The 22,940-nt window shown below is 48.9% G+C and overlaps 1 protein-coding gene across 1 annotated transcript in view; it reads right to left on the reverse strand.

Annotated features, from left to right (window-relative positions):
• Positions 1 to 16,066: 16,066 nt before the first annotated feature.
• Positions 16,067 to 22,940, reverse strand: part of LOC144262234 (uncharacterized) — a 75,518-nt gene continuing 68,644 nt past the window's right edge. Inside the window, exon 5 of the mRNA XM_077811915.1 lies at positions 16,067 to 16,217. Within this exon, the coding sequence (XP_077668041.1) occupies positions 16,089 to 16,217 (129 nt within the window). The 3' untranslated portion in view covers positions 16,067 to 16,088. The remainder of the gene's footprint in view (positions 16,218 to 22,940) is intronic.

Consider the following 22,940-nt stretch of genomic DNA (forward strand, 5'->3'; position numbering starts at 1 on the left):
GTACTAGCATCTCGTAATGTGTGTGCCTTTCCAAACTGACATACTGGCCTGGATCAATGGACTCTTGACATTTGTGGATGTACCTTATGGGCTGTACGGCAGATTTCCAGCGCCACTGGACCAGCCACGTGCAGTGTGGAAGATTTCACTCTCTCTGACTTCTCTTCAGACCAACTTCCCTCAGGAGCATTTGGAAGCATTGCAACCGCGTCCTCTGAATTAAGCTTACTCCTGCCACCCTAGAATGAAAGAGGATACACAGACGAATGCTAGGACAAGACCGATGTTATTGCCTGATGCCAGTCACATGACATGAGCCAGGGTTACAATAGGTTGTTCCGTTGTCACATGGCAAGGCTCAGCATGGACTGACTCCAGCAGCTATCATGACAGCAGACCCCCTTATTTAAGGGGCAGGTCTATGAGCAACTGGGTGTTCTGTCTGCCCAGTAGGAATGGCTCCTGCTTGCACCCTCAATGGGTTAAAGCTGTGCCCGGCTCCCTCAGCTGTACTTCTAATCATCTGTTTTGTAACAGGCCCGACGTCTGGCAGACCGGAGCACGAGGTAGCTGGCTCCTCTATCATTCTCATGTCTTTCAGGGCTGACCGTTACCACAGCGATCTCCAAGCCGAGGCAGACTGTGGCGGGGCGGAGGGTTTATTATTTCACTGCAATACTGAAAGTGCTGCCGTTCTGCCAGCCGCCAGCCTGAGTCTTGTTATCCCACGATCCCTTCACCTTTCTTTCAGCTCACTGGGTGAGATGCCAGCTCAGACTATCGCTGCTGGCTGCCTGTCAGTGTGTGGGGAGGCTGAAGGGCTCCTTGGCCTTTGCTCTCGAGTTTCTAGCCCAGACTCTGAGCAGGATGCCCTTTCGGTGATGCACTTTGTCCTCCTGCTTTACTGAACCAACAGTTGTAACCTTAATAAAACCTCAGCGTAGAAACAACTCCTTTTATCTCTACCTTTGTTGGGGCTTGGTATTAACTGAGCCCACATTAGGGTTTCTAGGCTCTGCATTTGCTGGGAAGGAAACAAGTTCCACATGCAATGTTTTTTTAACTGGTTCTTTGTTGTTTGGGGCTATCGCTATTTCAGATCAGGGGCACTTTTCATTTTGCATGACCCTGTCAGCTGGTTTGTGAAACCAGAGCTCTCATTTTGATCTCACTCCTCCAAGTGTGCAGAGTCACCCAGAGAGGGCTGTTGGAGAAAGCAATCCAGTTTTGCCCCATTGATTTTTTTTTTCTGTTGCTGTCATGTATACCAAGCAGCTCAGTTAGGCTGAGTTCATAACATGAAAGGACAATCTGAGCTACATCCTGTGTGTTTTCATCTCTGCTCTTTTGGCCCAATCCCAATCCAGATTGCTAACCAGACACTGAGGGAGGGGATGGGGAATGACTTTGTGATCAAGAAACCTTTGATTTTAAGGAGGAAGAAATATTGCCCACTCTGTTGTATTATATCGCTATCCCGCCCAGGCAGCAAAGAAAGGAAATCTGTCACTCCCTTCTGTTAAATCTCACCAAGAAGCATCCAGGCCCAGGGGCTGGCTTTAAAAGACACGGCACTTGTCCGGAGACTGTTCCACCTCAGGCTAAAGTGGCCATAGCTGGAGAGAAAGGTTCATTGTAACAATCTCTATAAAGCAAGATGCCACAGTGGAGCCAGCCCTCATGGGCAGACTCAGTAGAGTCAAGCAACACACACGCAAAATAAAGGGTGAAATCCTGGGGCCGTCATCAATGGCAAAGCCATTGACTTCAATAGGGCAAGGATTTCACCCAAAGGGCTGGTGTAAATCAGCATAACTCCACTGAAGTCCACCTCAATTTGCACCAGCTAAGGATCTAACACAAAGGGTCAAATCCGACAGGGTTTAGGGCAAGGGATCCATTCCTACCGTCATTGACATAGTGCAGCAGCAGTGACCTCAGGTCGAGGACTGACTTCACCAGAAATTGTGCCCTGCCTCCGACAGTGAGGGCAGAATTGGGTACAATGGACCAAATGTATCTCTTGGGTAACTCTGTTCAAGCCAATGGGATTACACCAAGAATGAATTTCACCCTGAAGTTACCCTGAGGAAGACCTGAAGCACTACAAGGTTATTGCAAGGAAGGAGCTCAGTTTTGCCAGGCAAGTGCTAGAAATCTCTAGTCTAACAGGCCCATGCAAGGAGACAGCAGTGACTAGTACAGCTGTGTGAGATGACCTGGGTTCTATTTCCAACCCGCTACTAGCTCACTGTGTGATCTTGGGTAATAAGGTCACCTTTTGCCCCATGCTCTGAGAGGACCAGTGCTCCCAGTGAGTAAGTGTGAAGTCTGACTATTATTATGTTAGTATTAATATACCTAGACGGCATTGCCCTAAGCCAAAAATATATGGACAAAGGAGGTAGGGTTCCCATGACCCACGAACGGTAATACACATTTTTCATTTAACATAACTCCAGCCGGGGCTACTGCCAGTTATCTGGTAGTAATTTGGACGGTTACTCATCCTGCAAGATCTAGCTAAAGCTTCCTGGATAGAACAGACACTTTAACCACCCAATTCCATTTCTGCCACAGTCATAAATTCCAAGTCAGCCACTGGAGGGAATTCAGCATAACAAGATGCTTGGATCTCTCAGTTTTGGCCAGTCGTGCCCAGCATGTGGCCAGTACTGACTCGCTTCCTGTACATTCCTTTTACGTGTCAGGAAAAATTTGAGTGATTCTTCATCTGTCTGCGGGCTACTTGGGATGCTCTGACGGTTTGTCTAGCTGGAGCGGTTGTGTGCGACAAGTTAGGGGTGTCAAGCTGTGGAGCACGAGTTTGCAGCCCACTAACTGTCTGTGTGGACCCTACTACCACACTATCAGTTCCCTAGAGCATGCTGACCTAATCCCATTTGAAACAGCAGTAGATCAAAGTTAAAAAGCGTGCTCCTGAAGTTTGATCAGCTGAAGTCCAGGTCTTGGTTCAAGATACCTTCCATAGCTGGTCCTCAAGAGGAAAAGTCATGAAAAGAAGGAAGGCAATGTGGTATAGCAGTTAGAACAGGGGTCTTGGCAGCAGACACCTGGGTTCTTTTTCTGATCCTGCCACTACCTCGTTGTGTAACCTTGAGCCAGTCATTTAAATGCTCTGATGCTCTTACTGGCCATATGGGCAAAATAATGTTCCTCCACCTTTGCAAAGTACTTTGAGATCTTCACTGCAAGGTGCCAAGTTTTATTCTTAACACCATTAGTTAATGCCCTGTAGCCGGGGCTGTACATAAGAAAGCAGGGCTGCATATGGCGAGTGTCCTGCTCTTGGGCTGTGCAGCGAGGTGCACAGGCAGAGCACTCTTAGGCCCAGACCCTCACAGGTATTTAGGCTCCGTACTGCCACTTCAATTCAATGTCTTGGAGGATCTGGGCTTTACCACCTGAATCGTCACCCTCTGTCAAGCTGGCATCCTACTGGCTCATTTTTCCAGTGTTAATGGAGTTTTCAGTACGGATGGGCCTGAACCAAAACCCTGGAATTTGGGAGGGGGATTGGTTGAATTTTGCAAATAGCCCCTTACCATGCTGGGCTGAACTATAAACCCAGAGCACCCCAAATTCCAGCTCCAAACGTCCTGATTTGTGTCCCTCACTGTTTTTAGAGGACTCACCTGGCTTTGGGCAAGGTTATGATGATGAATCCAGGTTGGCGAACTTTTCTTTGAGCCTTGGAAGAAGAAATGGCTGAGCCCTTATGGTATGGTTTTGCCTCATCATAAAACTTTTTTTTTTTTTTTTTTTGGCTGAGCTTAGCTTTGAGTTTCTGGGGCATTTGAACTTCTAATTCAAGGGCTTCAAAGCCACGTGAACCAAAGGAAAAAGGTTTACACAACTTTCTGCTAACTAAACCACCAGGATTTGCACAGCTCCATCTGAGTATCTGAGGGGCAAAGGGATGGTGCAGGCTTTCTGGAGGTGCGGGGGGAGTCTTTTTTTTATGACATCACCATTAGGAGGAGATAGAGAACCCATCACCGCTTTACCAAATTTACCAGCCATCCACCACTGACTCAACCAGCAGGCAGCTGAAGGGGACAGTTCATCTTTTCCCAGCACAACTGAAGCTTTGGCATATTCACCTTCAGAAAGCAGCACACGTGAAAATAGAAAACAGATCTTCAGCAGTACTATAGCACCTGGCTGTGTGCGCATGGGAGGCGGGGCACCTAAATTACTAGTCTCTGAATGGCCGCACGATCCAACCATTGTTCAGCTGTGTTAGGCACACTGTGCACTATAAAGGAAGGGTGGTGGTGAGGTTAATGTGTGTGTGGGGGGGGGTAGTATTTTGGGGGTTTAGTCCTGCCTCTGCTTCAGATATTTTGTGATGACAGGCAGCTTGCATCACATCTCTTTGGCTTCCCAGTCTGTGAAATGGAGCTTGAGCTATTTTGCTGCCTCCCTGAGTTGTTTGGAGGCTTTGATGACTAATGCTTTGCAGTCCTTGGATGGAAAGCTCTGCACCAGGACAAAGTACAATTATTAAAACACAGCCACTGGTGGATGGGATCTGTGAACATCCCACTTGGCAAATACTAAATAAGACTCACAACATCCCTGTGGAAGTTGAATGCACTCAGCGCCTCACAGTATCGGTCCTGTACGGACCAGTATCAGCACCTTGAATTGCTCTCAGAAGTAGACAACCAGTGCAGCATATGGTGCACCAGCAGGATGTGCTCCCTGTGGCTATCCAGTGTTAAGCAGGGCTGTACGGATGGAGTATTAGGGCTGAACCACTGACTGAGCTGCCTCAGCGTACAGAAGCTTTTCCTGCCCAGGAAGGTCAGCTTTCAGGGTGAGTGCTGAAGCCTTCTTATTTTTGGCAGGATGAATATTCTCATCAGTGGGTGAGATGGCAAGGCCGGTAAGAAATCAGTGTAACACCCACTCCACCAGCAGGGGGTACACACACCATGCCAGGCCTCTAGTTCCTTCACTTTTAATGGGAGCAACCGCTTCTAAGTTCTGGGCTCCAGGGTATGTAGGACCTGATTTTCAGGAGCTGCTGCTGAGCATTTACATGCCCCTTTATTATAACTGGAATTGTGGTTGATCAGCACCCATGAAAATCAGGCCCACCCAGTTGGGGAGGGGTTGGGGGGATTTGTGAGCAAACGATACATCCTGGGAGTAGGAAACATCAATCAGCTGAGCAAACAGCACAGGCTGCCTCTGGGGGACAGGTGGATGGTCCCCTGCACAGGGCAGTAGACTGAGATTCTGAAGCCATTGGTTCAATTCCTGCTTCTACCGTGACCTTGCATATGACCTTAGGCAAGTGTTTCAGTTTTCTGTAAGGTGGGGCTGATACCTCACGGGGGTATTGTGAGGCTGAAATCTCGTAATGATGATGAGAACTGTATAAATACCACTGTAGAGAGAGGTTCTGTGGCATAATATGAACTGTGTATGCTACCCAAGGAATATTTACTGGTGAACTCAGCATCCTGAGTGGCCCCTTGCACTGGACTCGGCCTGAACCACTGCATTACAATGGTTGCTGCAATCTTCTTCTTCTTCCTTGTGTTAATCCCAACAAGTGGAGTCCCCTCTATGAGGCTTCTTCTCCCTCCAAAGTGCTCTGTTCAATGCCATATCCTCTATGTCTTCCTCTATGACATGCCACCACTTCTTCTTGGGTCGGCCTCTATCTGTTTCCTTCAGTCTTGATCTGTTGGACTCTCTTACCCACATAGTTGTCTGGACTGCGCTTTACCTGACCAAATAGTCTAGGCCTGCACTCCCTCATTCTTTCATTTAAGGGTGTTACTTTGAACATGTCTCTAACATACGCATTCCTCACATGGGTCTTCTTGCTTACACCACTCATCCATGTTAACCTTCGCATTTCTGTGGAACAGATCATTTGTTCATGTTTCTTTTTTGTTGCCCAGCATTCAGCACCATATATTAAAACCAGACAAACTACCGTTTTATAGACTGATCTTTTCCTGTCGCATACTATACTACTTATGTCTTTCTCATTTGAGTCAGGTATTTATTATCCTAGCTCCAATTTCATCCTTCATTTTCCTGGCTTCTGGAACCCAGATCCTGAAAAATTTGTGTTATTGGTACTGTGCGCCCATCTAGTTTCAAGGATAATTCTTCAGAATTTAGATTATTGAAATGATATACCATACGCTCTGTTTGTCCTTTGCTTATTTTGAGTCCATGTCTCTCCAACACATCAATTTATCAAGATCTTCTTCTAGACAGTCTTTCTCCTCACTACATAGAATGATATCATCTACAAACTGCATGCACCAAGGTGCCTCCTTTTGTATGCTCCTTGTGAGGGTATCCAGGACAAGAATAAACAAGAAAGGACACAGATGCACTCCCATTTTACCGACAGTTCATCTGTTTCTCCACTAGAAATTCTGAGCACTTACCCTACGTGGCTGGACCAAGCCGCACATAAAGTGCTGGTACCCTTTACTCGCTTATTCCCCGCCAGATGACTCTTGGAACTTGGTCAAAGGCCTTTTCCAGATCAATGAGCACCATGTGGATATCTATCGTCTACCTTCCTGGCACAAAGCCATATGGATTTGCACTAATAGCTACTGCCTTTCTTGGTCTCTTATCGATGACTCTCTCTCATCGTTTAATTGTATGACTCATCAGCTTTATACTGCTATAATTTGTGCAGTTGCCAGCAGCACCTTTTCTCGTGTATCTCAGCACCAAGAGACTTTACCTCCATGGGTTAGGGATCCTTTACTATCTCATGATTGACTTGAACAGGAATGTCAGCAGATGGATGCCTTCTAGTTCAAGCTTTTCCCACGCTTCAGAATGAATTCTGTGTGGGTCTAGGGTCTTATTATTTTTCATTTATTTCATCTGATGTGATAGGCTCCACCACACCAAAGTTCATTATTTTGAAGTCACATTGTGCCCTTGGGTTTTCTGCACTTAAAAGCTGTTCAAAATACCTTCTCCCTCGGTGCTTTATTTGCCTATTATTAATCAGCACCATACCATCTTTGATGAACCTCACTTCCTTTAGAGCTTTGTTACTTCTGTTCCATGTGTTCACTAGTCTGTGTGCGTCTTTTCCCACTTCCTTTGTTCCTAGTCCTACTTAAAGTTCCTCAAACACCAATGCTTTCACTTTTGCAGCGACATTCCTGGCCAATCTCTTTACATCTTTGTATTCCTCCAGATCTTGTTTGCTCCTACTCCTTTGCCAGAACCTAAACTTTTTTCTCTTATCTTTTATCACTGCTTATACTTCTTCACTCCACCACCAAGTTTCTTTTTGAAGAAAGGTATTTCCCTTTCGATTCATCCATAACTTCCTTAGCACTCTCCAGTACATTTGTGGCCATCAAATCCCAAAACTTATCCATTCCTTCCATGTGGTACGGACCTCTTCTTCTCCATAACCAGCTCCCTAAAATCCTTCTCAGCCTTACCCTGCAGTTTTTGCCACCTTATCTTTGGTGTTATACTATTTGATTTCCTCTGTATCTTCATTCTAAGAGACATATATAAGATGAGCGGTCTATATTGACTAGTAAGACTCCCTTCTGCAATCTCCTTGAGGTCTTATATCTTTTATTTTCCACCAGGAACCAAGGCAATCATCAATCTGGCTTCTAGTCCTTCCACTCTTGTAAGCAATCAGCTCTTTTTGTAAAGAATGCGTTGGATACATATACATATATGCTGCACTTTCACCCCTTATTCTTGGATTTATAAAGGACGAAGATGCTCCTCCAGTACAATTGTGATGGCTTTGAATTCCTTTTCTGCTTCTATTTGTATTGGATTTTTCTCAGCGGTCTAAGGTAATTGTGCTATTGAATTACCATTGACCTGGCTCCTCTGCTTTCCCCTCTCTTGTTTAATATCTGCTTTGAAACAGAGGTGGGTGGGTATGTTTGAATAATATTACATAGGCCACAAACGACTGGGGTTTTTTGTTAAATGTTTTATAATGATCTAGTTAATGCAGTATTTATCATCATAGACAGCAGCATGTGGTACCACCATGGGTTTTATGTTTATGGGCCTAATGCAAAGCCCTCTGAAATCAGTGTGTATTTTTCCATTTACTTAAATGGGCTTTGGAGCAGGCCCTGAGCCCTCAATTCGGCCCTTGGAGCCTTTCAGAATTATCCCCATCCAACTGAGGGTTCAGTATGGTTAGGCCCAAATGCTGGACCAGTGCATAGCAGAGTACCCAAACATCCTGGTAGTTTACAAACTTCCTGCCAGGCCATGGAGTGGCAGGGGAGCTAATCCATGGCCACTGCTACCATCTCAAGGATGCAGTGGCTCCTGATGCTACTGTGAAAAACCCTCCTCCTCCTCCTCTTCAGGGGGAGGAATGGGTGGTGGATCCATGTAATCAAGCCAGATTGACTCATTTAGTCTGACTGTCATAATCACATGTTACTGTGCTCACTCGTGAAGAAAGAGACTCAGCAGTTCTGGGTTCTAGCCCTGTCTCTGCCACATATTTCCTATATGATCCTGGGCAAATCTTTAACCTCTCTGTGCCTCAGTGATCCCATCAGTAAAATGGGAATAACATTTCCTTGCCTTCCAAGATGCTGTAAGGCTCAGTTCATTAAGATCTCTGAAGTCCTTCACTGTTCTTGGATAGCAGGTGTTACGGAAGTTCCAGGTATTATTAATACTGTAGCAATAAGCCAAAACTGGGTTTCTGACCTGGCTGGTTACGGCTTGCCTCAAGCAAGTATCAGACTCAAAGACTGAGGGACTTTAACAAGACTTTCCCCAAGTGCAAGAACCCTGTATAGCCTGAGTATAGCTGTTCTGACATGCCATCACAAAACAAAGTTAACAGGACTGGATATCTTGGGGGCTTATTCATGGGAATAGAGAGCTTTTCACCTGTATATCACTGGGGCCAATCCAGGTGTAGGACAGGAGAGGCTTAAAGCGATCACTGTCCATTGTCCAACAGCCTGTTTGGTGACTGATGTTGAAATGACTTGGTGGTTCCTTGAAGCTGAACAGCACCAGCACTTGACACCCTTAGTGCCAGGCACAATCTCACAAAGCCAATGAGAAACAGGCCTGCTGCATTCACCGCTACCATTCCTGGGTGCTGCATGGAGGAGCAGCACCCTTTGCAGCCAGTGCACCAAGGACCATTTCATAACTGAGGTGAAGTTGTCTCTGCTTTCTTTCCTGCCACGAGGACACTGCTCCTGCTCTGTATGCCCTGGGGAGGTGGGGAGAGAACCATGTATAGCAGACAGATGGCCACACAACCAGCTCAGTTATTACCCAAGTAAATTAGGTAAATCACAGGCTTAACAGGCACTCTCCCTGAGGTAGGAGTAGAGCTGAGGCCATGATTGAAAATTAACAGCCTCTCAGAGGAGGCAGAGGCGATGCGGCTGGGAAGCTTGCAGTGCTGGGGAGTTACACTGAAAAGGGTGTTGTACGAGACTGTGTTATTATTGCACTTTAAAGCACGAGAACAAAATGTCTGGGACATGCTAATGACACCAGGAGAAACAGCCGCACTTTGATTGGGTAGTAATTGTTCTAATTATTTTCCACCAGAGCTGACATGAATATAACATAATTGGCCTGATTATTTGTCAGCACTGAACAATGCCCATAAATAGTGGTGGATTTATTTGGGGGGATTAGTTTAAAGCTAGAAAAGGGCAAAGCATCCCTTCAGGAGAGGGACCAATAACCCACTCACAAGCTGGAAAATTTACAAAGGCACTTCAGATTCAAAGGAGATTTATACACTCAGGGCTTTGCTCTATTATAGACGGATTGGTAGCACTGCCTAGTGCTCGGGTTGCCCAACACTTCTCACCATAAGAACCTGTATTCATTTGCCAAACTTTAACCGTTCAGGCTGAAATATTCCATGCCAAGTGCCTGCCTGAGGCAGAATTGGTTTTGGAAAGTTTCAGCAAAAATGGCTCAGCCATTAAGGAATGGGGTTAAGGAAAACTACAGTTGCCCATATCAAAACTTTCTTACAACTGAGACTGGGACAAGGAGCCCAGAGAGGGAGACTGGAGCGAGAGCGTGTGGGAGAGACACTAGGATCAGATGAGGTGCTCTGTGGGGGAGACTGGGACTGGCTAGACAAAGAGCCTGGGGAAGGAGACTGGGACTCAGAGGTCTGAGTGGGGGGGACACTGGGGCTGCCTATGCAAGGATACTGGGATAAGGAGCCAGGGGTGGGGGTGGACTGGAGTGAGGGGTAAAAGATATAGGGCTGCGACAGGTTGGAGGGCACAGAGCAAAGAGGTTAGTCTTGCAGGGAAGAGGGACAGAAGGTTGTATGACCATTAGAGAACACGCCCCCTCAGAGCCTGAAATGAAACCCAATATTCCTGAGTCTTACCAGTCCTCTGCTGTCAGCAAATTCCTCTGAAATCCATTGGCAAAGTGTGTCTCATCCCCTTCTCATCCCCACATAGAGCATATGCTCACAGGAACTAGGGGCACCCCCAGGCTTTGTGCAGGGTCTCGGCCACCAGCCCCACACCCAGGGACTCTACTGCTGGCCCCAGGTCCCGGCTGCTGGCCCTGTGCCCAGGTGTTCTGCTGCCAGCCCTGGCCCGGGGCTCCACACCTGCCCCCAGCCATAGCCCCAGCCTTGGCCGCCTTACCCCGTCCACGTCCCCCGCTCCCGGAGCCACAGCCCTGCTCCCGGCCCCAGCTCTAGGGGGCGGTGAGGGGTGCAGACAGGAGAAAGGGGGGCGCAGCTCAGCACCCCCACTCTGAAAACTGGTCCAGCACCGCTGATAGAGGATGACAGTGTACTACTGCCATCAGTTACTATGTTAGTTCAAGGTGGCTGTGGTGTGTACCGTTGTGATTATAGTGAAATTCCCAGAGGGCCACTCTGTAGAAAGCAAATTTCCTGCTATTGAAGATGATGAATGTTTTGCAAGTAGAAGTGGTTACTCTTTACATTTGTCATAAGATGCTTTTTAAACACATCCCTCTCTGCGTTTCTCGGCTCAGCGCTTTGACCCCCTCCCCCCCGCCCCCAGCAGTTTCAGTGCTTGCACTCATTTGACCTCGCAGCTAGTAGGCTGTGAACGAGTCGCATTGGGACAGGCAATCGACACCAAGCTGGCCAACCCGCTAACAGGCAGAGCTATTATTATAGTGGGCCGTGATGTGCTGTAGCCACAAAAAGGAAAACAGATTGTTGGGCTCCTTGTATGTCCGGAGCTATCTGCATATCCTGTCCCGGGCTAACTGAAAACATGTGGTCAAGCACTGTCAGCCTGGCTTACAGCTACGCCATTTGCTAGCTCCTGAAATCTCAACGTCTTTTCTTTCCTTAGCTCATTGCTTGTTCCTTGAATAAGTCAATTAAAATCTAACTGACTCTCTGCCAAGATGCCTATTGTTTAAATGCATTTGTTCTCTTCACAAATACTGCCTGATTTTCCTTTTGAGGATGCCATTGGCCTTTGAAGAGTTCCTCTCTCCCTTAGTGAGTCCACTTGCCCGTTGCATCATGGGGCAGCGAATCATCGAGGGAAGCCTGCCCTTGCTTGTCCCAAATCCCAGACAATAGATCCTTGCTCACCTGCACTATGCCCATGTGGAATTCACACAAAGCACGGTGGCTTCTCGCTATTTCTCAGCAGAGACTCAAGGGCAGAGTCACTAGTGAGGTCTTGCTTTGCTAAGACTTTTACAAAATAGAGGCCTGATTCTGCTCCCATTTAAGGGAGCAGAAATTTGGCCCCTGGCTTCAAGGCAAGTAGAATCAGAACATTTGGTAGCAGACTGTGACCTCCTATGAAACAGAATTAAAACTACTTTTGTCCAGTGACAAAGTGCAATTTGTGATGGAGCATCTTTGTTTTTAATTATAGTTGTCCATTTAAGGCCCAGATCATGTGTCTGTTAATGTGAACAGCAAAAACACACACTGACGTCAAAGGTGCAGAATGAGGCTCTCAAAATTCTTGACTTTTCAGTCAACACAATTTGAGGAGACTTTATCAGTGTGACAAGCTGGGCAAGGGGTGCCAAAAAGTCTGCCAGTTCGTAGTGCAAATTGCCAAAATGCTGAAATCCCATTTCAGAAATGTTGCTGTCTCCCCTGCTCCAAAAATTGACCCAATATGTGTACACATACCCTACATGCATACACCTCCACCTACAAATCCCCCCCCCAACACACATGTCCTGCCCACCCCCCACCCCCTCCACACACATACTGTAGGGGACCTCAACGCCCATCAGCCCTCTCCCCACTGTATATCTCCTTCCTCCTGGCTAAGAAGGGGTTATGATGGTGTTTTTTTTTTTCAATTAGTTATCTTGGGCCTGATTATGATTTCACTGACTGGAATAAGTCCCCTTGCTTCGGTGCCATGACTTCTGTTTTACCCTCAAATTTGCCTAATGGTGGGTTATTAGTGAGAGCTTTGTGCTGGAACACCAGCTAGCGGTTAGAGCAGGTTTTTAAATGCCTTACCTTTCCTAGTGTGTGGATGATAAAAAAGACATGCCTGCTGCAGGTGTGACGCAAACCAGTCATAGTAAAGCAATGCATAGGATGGTCTGGGCGTATTGAGGGGGGACTTTGGATGGTCAAGTGGATAGTAAATAGATTTCTATGGGGATGGATGAAACTCAAAAGGACTGGCAGTTTGGATAAGCAGCCAAAAGGTCAGATGCTCATTTCAAGCTCCTTTGCCCTGGGAATGGGGCCAGATAAAGTTAATAGGATTTCTGGTCAGGTGGCACATACAGCAGCCCAGTTGGTAATGCCCTGGGCCACACTCTCCTCTCATGTCCCTGAAATTCATGAGGAAGGCCTCCAAGATCGATGGAGAATCCGGCTCCCCTCTCCCCAGCCACCTCCCCAGGAATGGTGAAGGCAGCAGAATGGGAGCTTCTGGGCCACACTGAGGCATGACAGTGTTTCCCACGCAGAGCCCAACAGTCTGTTTTCTGCTCTGAGGGGAAACACCTGCATGTCTCCAGCCAGAGACACTAGTAGCAGGGGTGAGGGCTGGGAAGAGAAGTTACAGGCTCTGCCCTATTACTCAACCACAAGCAACCCCCCGCCCTCTTCCCCCCCAGTTGTGTGTAGCAGGGGAAAGGCTCACTCTGACGCTGAGATCCCAGGAATCAGGAGGAGCAAAAAGAAGCTATGCTGAGCTAGAACGTGCTTTGTTCACATATCGCATTTTTATAGTGGGTGACATGATTCCTGGATATAGTTTGCGCAAGGTACTTGGGAATCCACAGGGCTGAAAGGAGCTGCACACATCCAAGCTATTTATTTGATTACTGCTATTGTAGTTGATTGAGAAATTCCCTTTTGCCAGCTCGCGGGATCTTGACGCAAGAATTGTGATATTTGATCTTTAACTTAAAGCCCTAGCTCCTAAAGCCAAATGACATGGGCGGAGACTCAGCTTTGGATTTTTTTTGAAGTAACCTTCTAGCCCTCATGGCTGTAAGAAAAGCTTGAAAACATGACCCAAATGCACCCTAAAGGCTCAGAAACCAAAAAGCAAATGATCCCCCCCCCCCACGACATATTTATGCAGGGTTTTTAAGTCAATCTCCTGATTTGGGTGGGAGGGGCTGCGTGACTCATAATTTTTGAAGACTTGGAGATGGCCGTACTGCCTCAGAGCTTGTCTCATTCTCCATTCCCTCTGTAAACACACCCAAGCCTTAAAAGCCAAAGAGACGAGCTCAACAACAGGCGTGAATATAGCAGCTGTTAACATTTAACTTTATTTTTCTTCTGATTGAAAAAGAAAAGAGAGAGAAAAGTTACAAAAGTACTAAAGAAAGGCAACGATATTGACAGGAACTTTCTGTTGTCCAGTCCCACCTCGTGGAATATCGTAAGAGACGGCAGCACACGGTATCTCCTCGGGCCAATAAAAACACCTCACCTTGCTGGGCGATCAGGGTCCGATTCCAGCAGCACCGACTGAAGCCTTAGAGTTGGGGGCACCCAAACTTTGCAACACTGAGGGCTACACTGGCAGTTTGAGGCCCATACTGAATATGCAGAAAAGGGAGCCATGATATGGCTGCCCTCGTCTTTAATAGGGAGGGGTGCGGACCCAGGGGATGACAGTTCTCACCGTGCAATGCTCCAGCTTGAGCCGGAGGCAGTTAAAGATCATGTAGAAGGTATAAACAGAAACCCCTCACCCCCGCAGGGAGAAAGATCAACTGGGAGCGACATCTGTTTTGAAATGAGCACACCCTGCCGGAAGCCACTAGAGCTTTCATTCCCAACGGAAGCACCCAGGGAATAAATCAAGCCAACGCCCTTTATTTAATGCTGGTGAAAGGGGCTTTATCTGCGGCCCTGAAATCCTCTAGTCACAGCAAGGGCAGTGTCAGGACACAATTCCCCCCCCACTGCCCTCTCCTGCCAATGTGCCTCAACTCGGAAGTGCAAGGAAAGAAGGGGTGTTCAGTCTCTGTGGCCCAGCTGGCTTCTCTGCTGAGGTTCGCAGCAAAGAGGCCAGTTAGTATTGGTTTGCCATGTGAGCTGTCCTAGGAGAGTGGGATTGGGAGCCCACCAGCTCATTTTATATGTGGCATCAAAGAGCTCTCCATACGAGAGCTCATGGAAATTTTTCAGAAACTCACAATTCCTCCACTGGACCCCTCGTACGCCAGAGAAGGAGAGGAAGTTACTGCAGCCGTGCAAAGGATGCAGCTTATGCCCTCTCGTATCTGCCCAAGGCTCAGAACACTTGCTCAGAGCGGGGGAGCAGCCAGGGAACAGGGGCTTCTGCACCAGACAGGGACACAGGATCTGAGTGCACCAAGCACGGGGCCTCCGCAGCTCAGTCAAGTGAAACAAGGGCAGCCCAACGTTAACTGCACCTTTCATGGCACAACCCCCCCCCACCTCCCCGGCTGTCCAGTGAGACCTCAAAACTGGTTCAAGTCTCACTGGTGACAAGGCCTTGTGACATGCCTGTGACATGCCTACCCTCTGGAAACTGCCGTGGTCTGACAACAAGAGCTCCCTCCAACACGCACCACCCGCCATGCCTGTGTCAAAATCATTTGCTCTGCTGGTGTGACCAGACTCAGGTGAGCTCAACATTCACCCCAGCACAGTCTACAAGGCACCAGCAGAATGAGGGTTCAGCAGGCTTCCCAGAGAGCGTGTTGGGCTCTGCTGAACGTCGGGTGGTGTCACCAAACTCAACCCTGTCTGGGGCCAGTCACAGGGAGACACCCGACGCCGAACCCCACCACACCTCTAGGGTGGACACAGCCCCAGTGGAGAGGGGCCCCCAGGACGCCCCACCCCACTCGGTTTTTCACTCTAGCCCTGTAGCATGAGGACTGAAAGTGGATGTCTCACTGTATCCATGGACTGCTGAGGACAGACCTTCCATTTCCCACCGCAAAGCCCAGCAGAGGACATGGGGATTCCCTTAATGCCGGTGCTCTCTGCCTGCCCATTTTAAGCATCTTTAGATCGGATCGATGCCCCAACAGCAGAATAATCAGGGTAGGCACCTGCAGGCTCTACATTCCCCCACCCCAATTCCCAGGGCCCGTCAACTGCAGCAGGGCTTCAAATGAGCAACCTCGCAGAAGGGGCCCATTCTCTTTGTAGGGCACCCTAGGCAACCTCTGTCTCCAGCCCTGAGAACTCTTCAGTTTGGGGGAAGCGGCTGGCCCTCCAGCAAACCATTAGAAGGCAGAGCATCTGGGGAGAAATCTGCTCAGTTCTGGTGGGCATGCGGTAGCAACCTGCCCAGTCTCCACCACTGCCCTCTACGCAGTGACTGCCTGCTAGCCCTGGAGGGCTAAATACACCTGGCATGTCCGTGGGGCTGACGCCATCTTCATGGCTTCACAGTAGCTTATGAAGCAGACTTGCTCATTTCACTCCGAATGATGTGAAACTGGGCCCTGGTGCAAATCCACCTGTTTCTCCACTGCCACGGAGATTGCTATTGCAAAGATGTCCCCATCCCACCCACATTCCATCCCATCCCTGCCAGGGGGATTGGTGGTACGACAATTCCTGAGGTTTTGGAGAAACTCCTTCAGTAGGCACATGACGGTTCTTCAACTGGAGCTATTGGGCTCAGGGACTTCAAGGTGCTGAGGGAACGGAAGGCAAAGGTTGATGGGTCGTACACCAAGTGGGATGGTGGGCGGCTCCCGTTCACACTCTGAATGGAAAAAAATAAAGGCAAAAGGAATTTGTCAGTGCTCATGCAAGCAGCAAACTGGTTTGTAGGTACATACATGACTATCCTCTCCTGGATGCAATCATATCTGCCCCAATGTGTGTCACAGGCCCTACACCAACAGCTAATAGCAACAGCACAAACGGTAAAGTTATTTCCTCTTTTTCTTCGTCCCAAAACCATGTCAGACTGGAGGCACCTGGGTACCTGTGTGATTAGGACCCCTGGCCTTTGCCAGTAGTTCAGTAATGCAGAAGTGAGAAATAGCGGAAAGGATGTACAGGGTGCAACCAGAGTCGGGGGGCCAGAACAGTCAAGCAACCACAAAGCATCCCAGTTATGGCCAGTGAACTTGAATTTAGCTCCTCAAGTGGGTGCTGGGTTAGGATGTGAATTTAAGAATCATCACTCCCAGGCCTGTCAATTCCAAGCTACGTTCCAGATTATCATCACAAAATAAGCAGCTTCTGGTATGTCAGTCAGTATCTGTTAGAGGTGGCCCAGACCCAAAACCCTGGGCTCATGCACCCTGAAACACTGAGGATCTGGATCCAGGCTCTGCACCCTGGGCCCATCTCTACCATGTCCCTCTCAAGTCTCCCATCTATTCTCTCTCATCTCTCTCTATTCTGTCTCTCTCTCTCTAATCTGTTTGATCTCTCTAATCTCTTTCTATTCTACCCCATTGATCTCTAATGTCTCTTTAAACTTTCCCATCTCTAGTCCACCCACCTCTTGCTTTCTGTTGTCTACCTCTCCAATCTATCCCATTGCTTATCAAATCCATCTCTCTCTCTCTCTCTCTCTCTCACACACACACACACACACGTTGCTTCTTACCTAGAACCACGTCACCCTTTCTCTGGGGAGGTTTGAGTCTAACTGGGATTATAGTTTGCCCATGAACCTATTGGATTTGCAGTCTCCCTCCCTCCCTCCCAAAGGAGTTACCCTATCTCAGTTCAATATAGGCAAGTTCCTCTGTATGTGCCTTATTTTCAGAAGCTCTGAGCATCTGCAGCTCCCACGGAAATCGGCTGGAGCAGCGTGCGCTCAGCATATCTAATAATCATGCCCTCTCTGGATTTTACATGTGGTCTTGAGACATCCAGCCTGCCATTCATTCTGGGCTAAACTGAGCCCCACGCCTCAGACCAGCATCACTGTCCAGGCTTCCTTCGTGGGAACAATTCCACATGCGTGAATCAGGTTGAATAAACAGGAAATATAACAACCCACAAGGGTGCAAAGACAGCCCAGGATGGAAAGCGGGTAGGTGGTGACCAGTGGAGTCGATCTTTATCTGCAGAGCTGGGAGAGAGCCTGTCCCGCACAGCAGACAATGCAGTCCCAAAATAAACCACACTGCCTTCAAAGAATGCCCAGGAGCTGGCCGGAGCTCACTCAGGGCCCTACAGATCATTGCAGTCAGGGCCTCACAGCCTGGTTTGTACCACAGCCCCCATAGATTCCTCTAACAACGAATCTACCCCTAGAGCATGACACCATCTCCCCATTGGCCAGGAGTGGGTATCCGTTAGCACCACCAGGGGGCAGCAGAGCATTCAGGTGGAAATCCTGTGTAGCCCCACAGAGAGTTTATGCCCTGGAATTGGGATACTGTCAATTTATGGTTAGCATTCCCCAGTCCTCTCCTTCCAGTCCCATCCTGCTTCCACTGAAGTCATTGGGAGTTTGGCTGTGGTCATCACTGAGAGCAGTGTGTCGCCAGAAGAGAGGGCAGCTGTGGGCTACACCTTAGGCCACCATGGGCTACATTTGGCTCAAAGGCTGCTGGTTGGATGCACCAGGACCCGATTCCAGCCTCCGCACAGTCTCTCCTCTGCATTCCCTAACAAGGACTCGCCGTTTTCCTGAATGCTAGTGTTACTCGCCCAGCCTGGGTGGACGGCCCTTTTGTGGAAGGAGCAGAGCTTTTAGAAACTATTCGCAGCTCTTTTGTCCCATGGTACAGAGCCATGACTTCTGACACCTCAAGGTCATGTCTAACATGTGGCGGTCACCAGAACCAGAGGCCTCAACCTTTGATCCCCTCTTCTCACTCCCTGATGAATTTTAATTTGTGATCAGCGGGGGGGTGGGGGGGGGTTGTCAGCCTTTCCCTGCAGGCTTTCTGGCCAGCTGAGGTAGTCAATGGGGTTGTTACACCATAGAGATGGAAAAAATCTGTTAGATCATCCAGTCCCTGCAGCATTTACTCTAGTGCAGCGATGAGAGCAGGGATTGGCGTGCGATGCAGGAAGTGCGGGGGGAATCAATGTTTCTAGGTTCTATTCCCAGCTTTGCCATGAACCCGCTGTGTCCCCAAGTGACAGCATTTATTTTAAAAGGAGACCAGCACAAAAGCATGCGTGCGCCCTGCCTTACAAGCATGGTGGCCTCCTCATCCCCAAATTGAGGTGGTCCGTCAGCATGGAAGATGCCAAGGTTGTGCGTGGCATCAGCTCGGCCCACAGCTCCAGCCAACAAATCGTGCCCTGCTACCTCCCCTGACACCCTGGCCGGCCCAATGAGAAACAAGAGAGGCATATTTAAGAGCCTCTGCTCAATAGACACCTGCTGTGGGGTTATATATGGTGCGTGCTCTGGCAGGGCTTGGAGCTGGAGAGTAACATAGCAACCCCTATTCAGAGCTAAGGGGGCAGAATAAATCAGCAGATTTGTCCCTCTCCTGAGCAAAGAAGCTGCCTGTCAATGCGAAGAGGGGAAGGGAACAAAGAGCTGGCAGTGCCCTCCATTTTGAAATGCCAGCTGTGATGAGGGGAGATGTCTAAATGAGATGATTTCTGCAGGGGGGAGCAAAGACCCAGGCAGCAAGAGAAAGATCTGGGGAGAGAGGGACCCAGAGGACCTAAGAAAAGCCACCCACAAAATTCATCACGTCTTGGGCAGAAAGGAGCTCTTTCGTTCTCCAGGATCCACGTGTGGATGAAGTGGCCTTCATACTGGCCCCTGAAGAACCCAACGTGAGGAGCATGGCACAGAGCGAGAGCAGAGGTGGAGCCGAGAAAGACATGGTGGGAAAGGAAGAGTTCCCAGGAGGCTGGTCTGCTCCGAGAGCTGCTTCTAACTGATCCATTGTTGCCCTGCCTCGAGCCCAGCCTGTTTGTTGTGTAAGCAGTGTCAGGATGAGCTCCACCCTGACATCTGGTGGTGAGGTGTGGCAAGTTGTGGAAAAGAACTTCAGGGGCTGATCTCATTTGCATAGGCACACCCACCATGCCTAGAATGAGGCCATAGCTGCCCAAATGGTCACTTTGGCTGCTGTGGGATCCCCAGTGTCTCTGTTATTGGGGCAGGAAGAATAAATTGTTATTACCCTGATTATGGGAACTGTGCTTGGAACTGTACTTGGCCTTTTGTTATGATGGAGGGACTCACCATCAACTAAGTGGCACTCGCTAGGCAAGGGTCATGGGTTCCAAAACTCTGTGAATTGAGAGAGGCTGGGGCCAAGTATTAATACTTAGTAGTATGGGCCCCTTGGTAAGGGTCTTATGTGCTAGTTGCACTTTCTCCTCTTTCCACTGTGGAATATCATAGCTAATTCTGATTTCATTAGAAGTCTAGTTACAGGCTGCTGAGCTCACTTTGGGCTAACAGTGCACCAGCACTGAGGCTCCCCTACTACAAGCTGAATTCACCAAAGAGCTGAACTGACTAAGAGCTGAAATCACTGAGCGTTGTGCTAAGTAGTGGGGGAGCCTGAAGATATATTGTGGAGCAGTTTGCGGGATGGCTGGAGTGCCTTGTGGACAGGCTGGTGGAGCAGTTCGTAGGACAGTGGGAGCTGCTGGTGGGACGTGGAGCAGTTTGTGGGACGGCGGGAGCTGCTTGTGGGCCGCGGAGCAGAGCTGAGCGAAGGAGTTCGTGGGGCGGCTGGCGGAGCGGAGTGAAGGCCTATGGAGCTGTGGGGCGGTCAGCTTCAGATCATGTAAGGTGCCTCTTACCCCCATCCCATCTCCACCCAGGTTGGGAGGTAAAGCTCCGCAAATAAACTTTCGAACTCTGGGGTTGCCCTGACCAGGGACAGAGACTTTTGGGTCATTGGACTTTTGGGACTTTGGGTGATTTGGGGTTGCTGGACTCAAGAACCAAAGGGAAAGGGGCATGCCCCAATTTGCTTGGGGTGGGTTTTTTTTTTGCTCATGGGTTGTGTTATGAATCCTGTTGGTGGTGTTTCCCCAACATAATGCCACATTGTTTCTCTCTGTTATTAAAAGGCTTTTTGCTACACTCAGACTATGTGCTTGCGAGAGGGGAAGTATTGCCTCTTGGAGGTGCCCAGCGGGGGTGGTATATATTTGTCCCAGGTCACTGGGTGGGGGCTCGAGCCAGTTTGCATTGTGTTATTGGAATGGATCCCCTAGATATTGAACCCGGCCCTTGTTGCTGCCAACTCTGATGGGCAGAAGGTTACAGTTGTACCCAGCTGTTGTTTCACATCACACGCAGTTGAAAGGGATTTGGGGCAGGGCTGTCTGTTTACTATATCTATGTACAGCACCTTCTACAATGGGACCCCCATCCCTGATTCTGGCTTCTTGGTCTGGGTAATAATGACATAATAAAAGAATAATAAATAATGTTACGTTTGTGTCACTCCTTTAAGACAAAGGCACTGTAGAGACGGTACTGTAAGAATCATTGGAATGCAGCCACCTCTGAGGTAGAAGTTGGCTCACAGTGCACAACAGCCCCACACAACAGCTGCGGACAGGAAGTGAATATTGTATCCAATTGAAGCCACAGGGGAGACAGAATCATAGAATCGTAGGACTGGAAGGGACCTCGAGACGTCTTCTAGTCCAGTCTCCTGCACTCATAGCAGGACAAAGTATTCTCTGGACCATCCCTGACATGTGTTTGTCTAACCTGCTCTTAAAAATCTCTAACGATGGAGATTCCACCACCTCCCTAGGCAATTTATTCCAGTGCTTAACCACCTTGACAGGAAGTTTTTCCTAATGCCCTACCTAAACCGTCCTTGCTGCAATTTAAGCCCAATGCTTCTCAGAGGTTACGAAGAATACTTTTTCTCTCTCCTCCTTGTAACAACCTTTTATGTACTTGAAAACTGTTATCGTGTCCCCTCTCAGTTTTCTCTTCTACAGATTAAACAAACCCAATTTTTCCAATCTTCCCTCATAGCTCATGTCTTCTAGACCTTTAATCATTTTTGCTGCTGTTCTCTGGACTTTCTCCAATTTGTCCACATCTTCCCTGAAATGTGGCACCCAGAACTGGACACAATTCTCCAGCTGAGGACTAATCAGCTTGGGGTAGAGCAGAAGAATTATTTCTCATGTCTTGCTTACAACACTCCTGCTAATACATCCCAGAATGAGTTTGCTTTTTCTGCAACAGTGTTACACTGTTCACACTGCTTAGCTTGTGATACACTATGACCCCCAGATCCCTTTCTGCAGAACTCCTTCCCTAGGCAATCGGTTTTCCTTTTGTATGAATGGAATTACTCGAATTGAAACTTACTTAGGACACCCGTAGACTTGCAGAAACTGCCACTGGATCTTTTAAAATCTCAAGTGGTCAGGATCTGTTTGATGTCTGATCCAAAAGATGGGCTCTCCTGCAGCACAGCACCCCTGAGCAACATGGATTCAGGAGTGGTTCAGAGGGAAGAGCACCCTTGACTGAATTGCCATTATCACTTCCTGCAGAGCTGGTGTTTTCTTTGGAGGTCAGCCTCTCATCCTCCAGGTGACCAGACCTGACCCTATGAGACCATTTGGGGGTGCAGCGTGTGGTCATCTCGCTCTAATACTCAGGATGATGTGAAGCCCTACTGATCTCCTCCCAGAAAGGAGGACTGCCAGGTGGGAGAACAGAGTCACCCTCTGGTTCTGCCTAGTGCCTTCACTTAGTCAGGGGAGCTTTCCTACCAGCCCTGTCCTTTCCTCCGGCATCTAACTGTGCACTGTGGCCAAGGTGAGGAGAGCTGACTCTTGCTGACACAGGAGATCCAAGTCACTCCTCTGTTGGCAGGTCTTCGCAGAGCTTGCCATAAACCTGCTCAGCAGCTGCTGCTGTGCGGCCACAGCCCGATTCTTGGGGCAGCGCCTTGGAAGGCAACGCTGCGGCGGGTGAGGCTCCAAGGCACGGCCTCCACTGTAATGGCATTCTGGGCAGCTGGGAGACTCAGACAGGCCGCAGTCTAGGATGGCTGCACATTCACTGCAATCATTAACCGGGGGGGGGGGCGGCCTTAATGGATTAAGCAATGTATTTACACAGCTGGAGAGCAGGCTGACAGGCCTCAACTCAGCTGCTGACAGAAGGGCGCATACTTGCGTGGACCCACACCTGCTCAAACACACACAGCTGGCAACGACTGGCACACTTGCTTGCACAGGCTCACTTGCCCCTTCACACGTGCACACTCGTTCCCACACGATCACCGGCATGAGCACACTTGCACGGATCGCTCACCCTGCCCCCCACACACTGTGACACACAGGCACTCACAGGGCTTGGCTTCCGTGCACCGTTGCCCTAACTTGAGCCCCAGCCACACCCAGAAGCCTTCACGCGGGTGGGGTGGTGCTTTTAACTCATGTTGCCTGGGCCTGGCAGGAGGTATCCGGCTACCGTTTGCACCATCGCCGGCTGCTGACCCCATTGCCCCGTGCAGCAATCCAGTCCCTCTGTGCAGCTGGAGTGCCA

This window comes from Eretmochelys imbricata, chromosome 3 (genome assembly GCF_965152235.1).
Source record: "Eretmochelys imbricata isolate rEreImb1 chromosome 3, rEreImb1.hap1, whole genome shotgun sequence".
NCBI lineage: Eukaryota > Metazoa > Chordata > Testudines > Cheloniidae > Eretmochelys > Eretmochelys imbricata.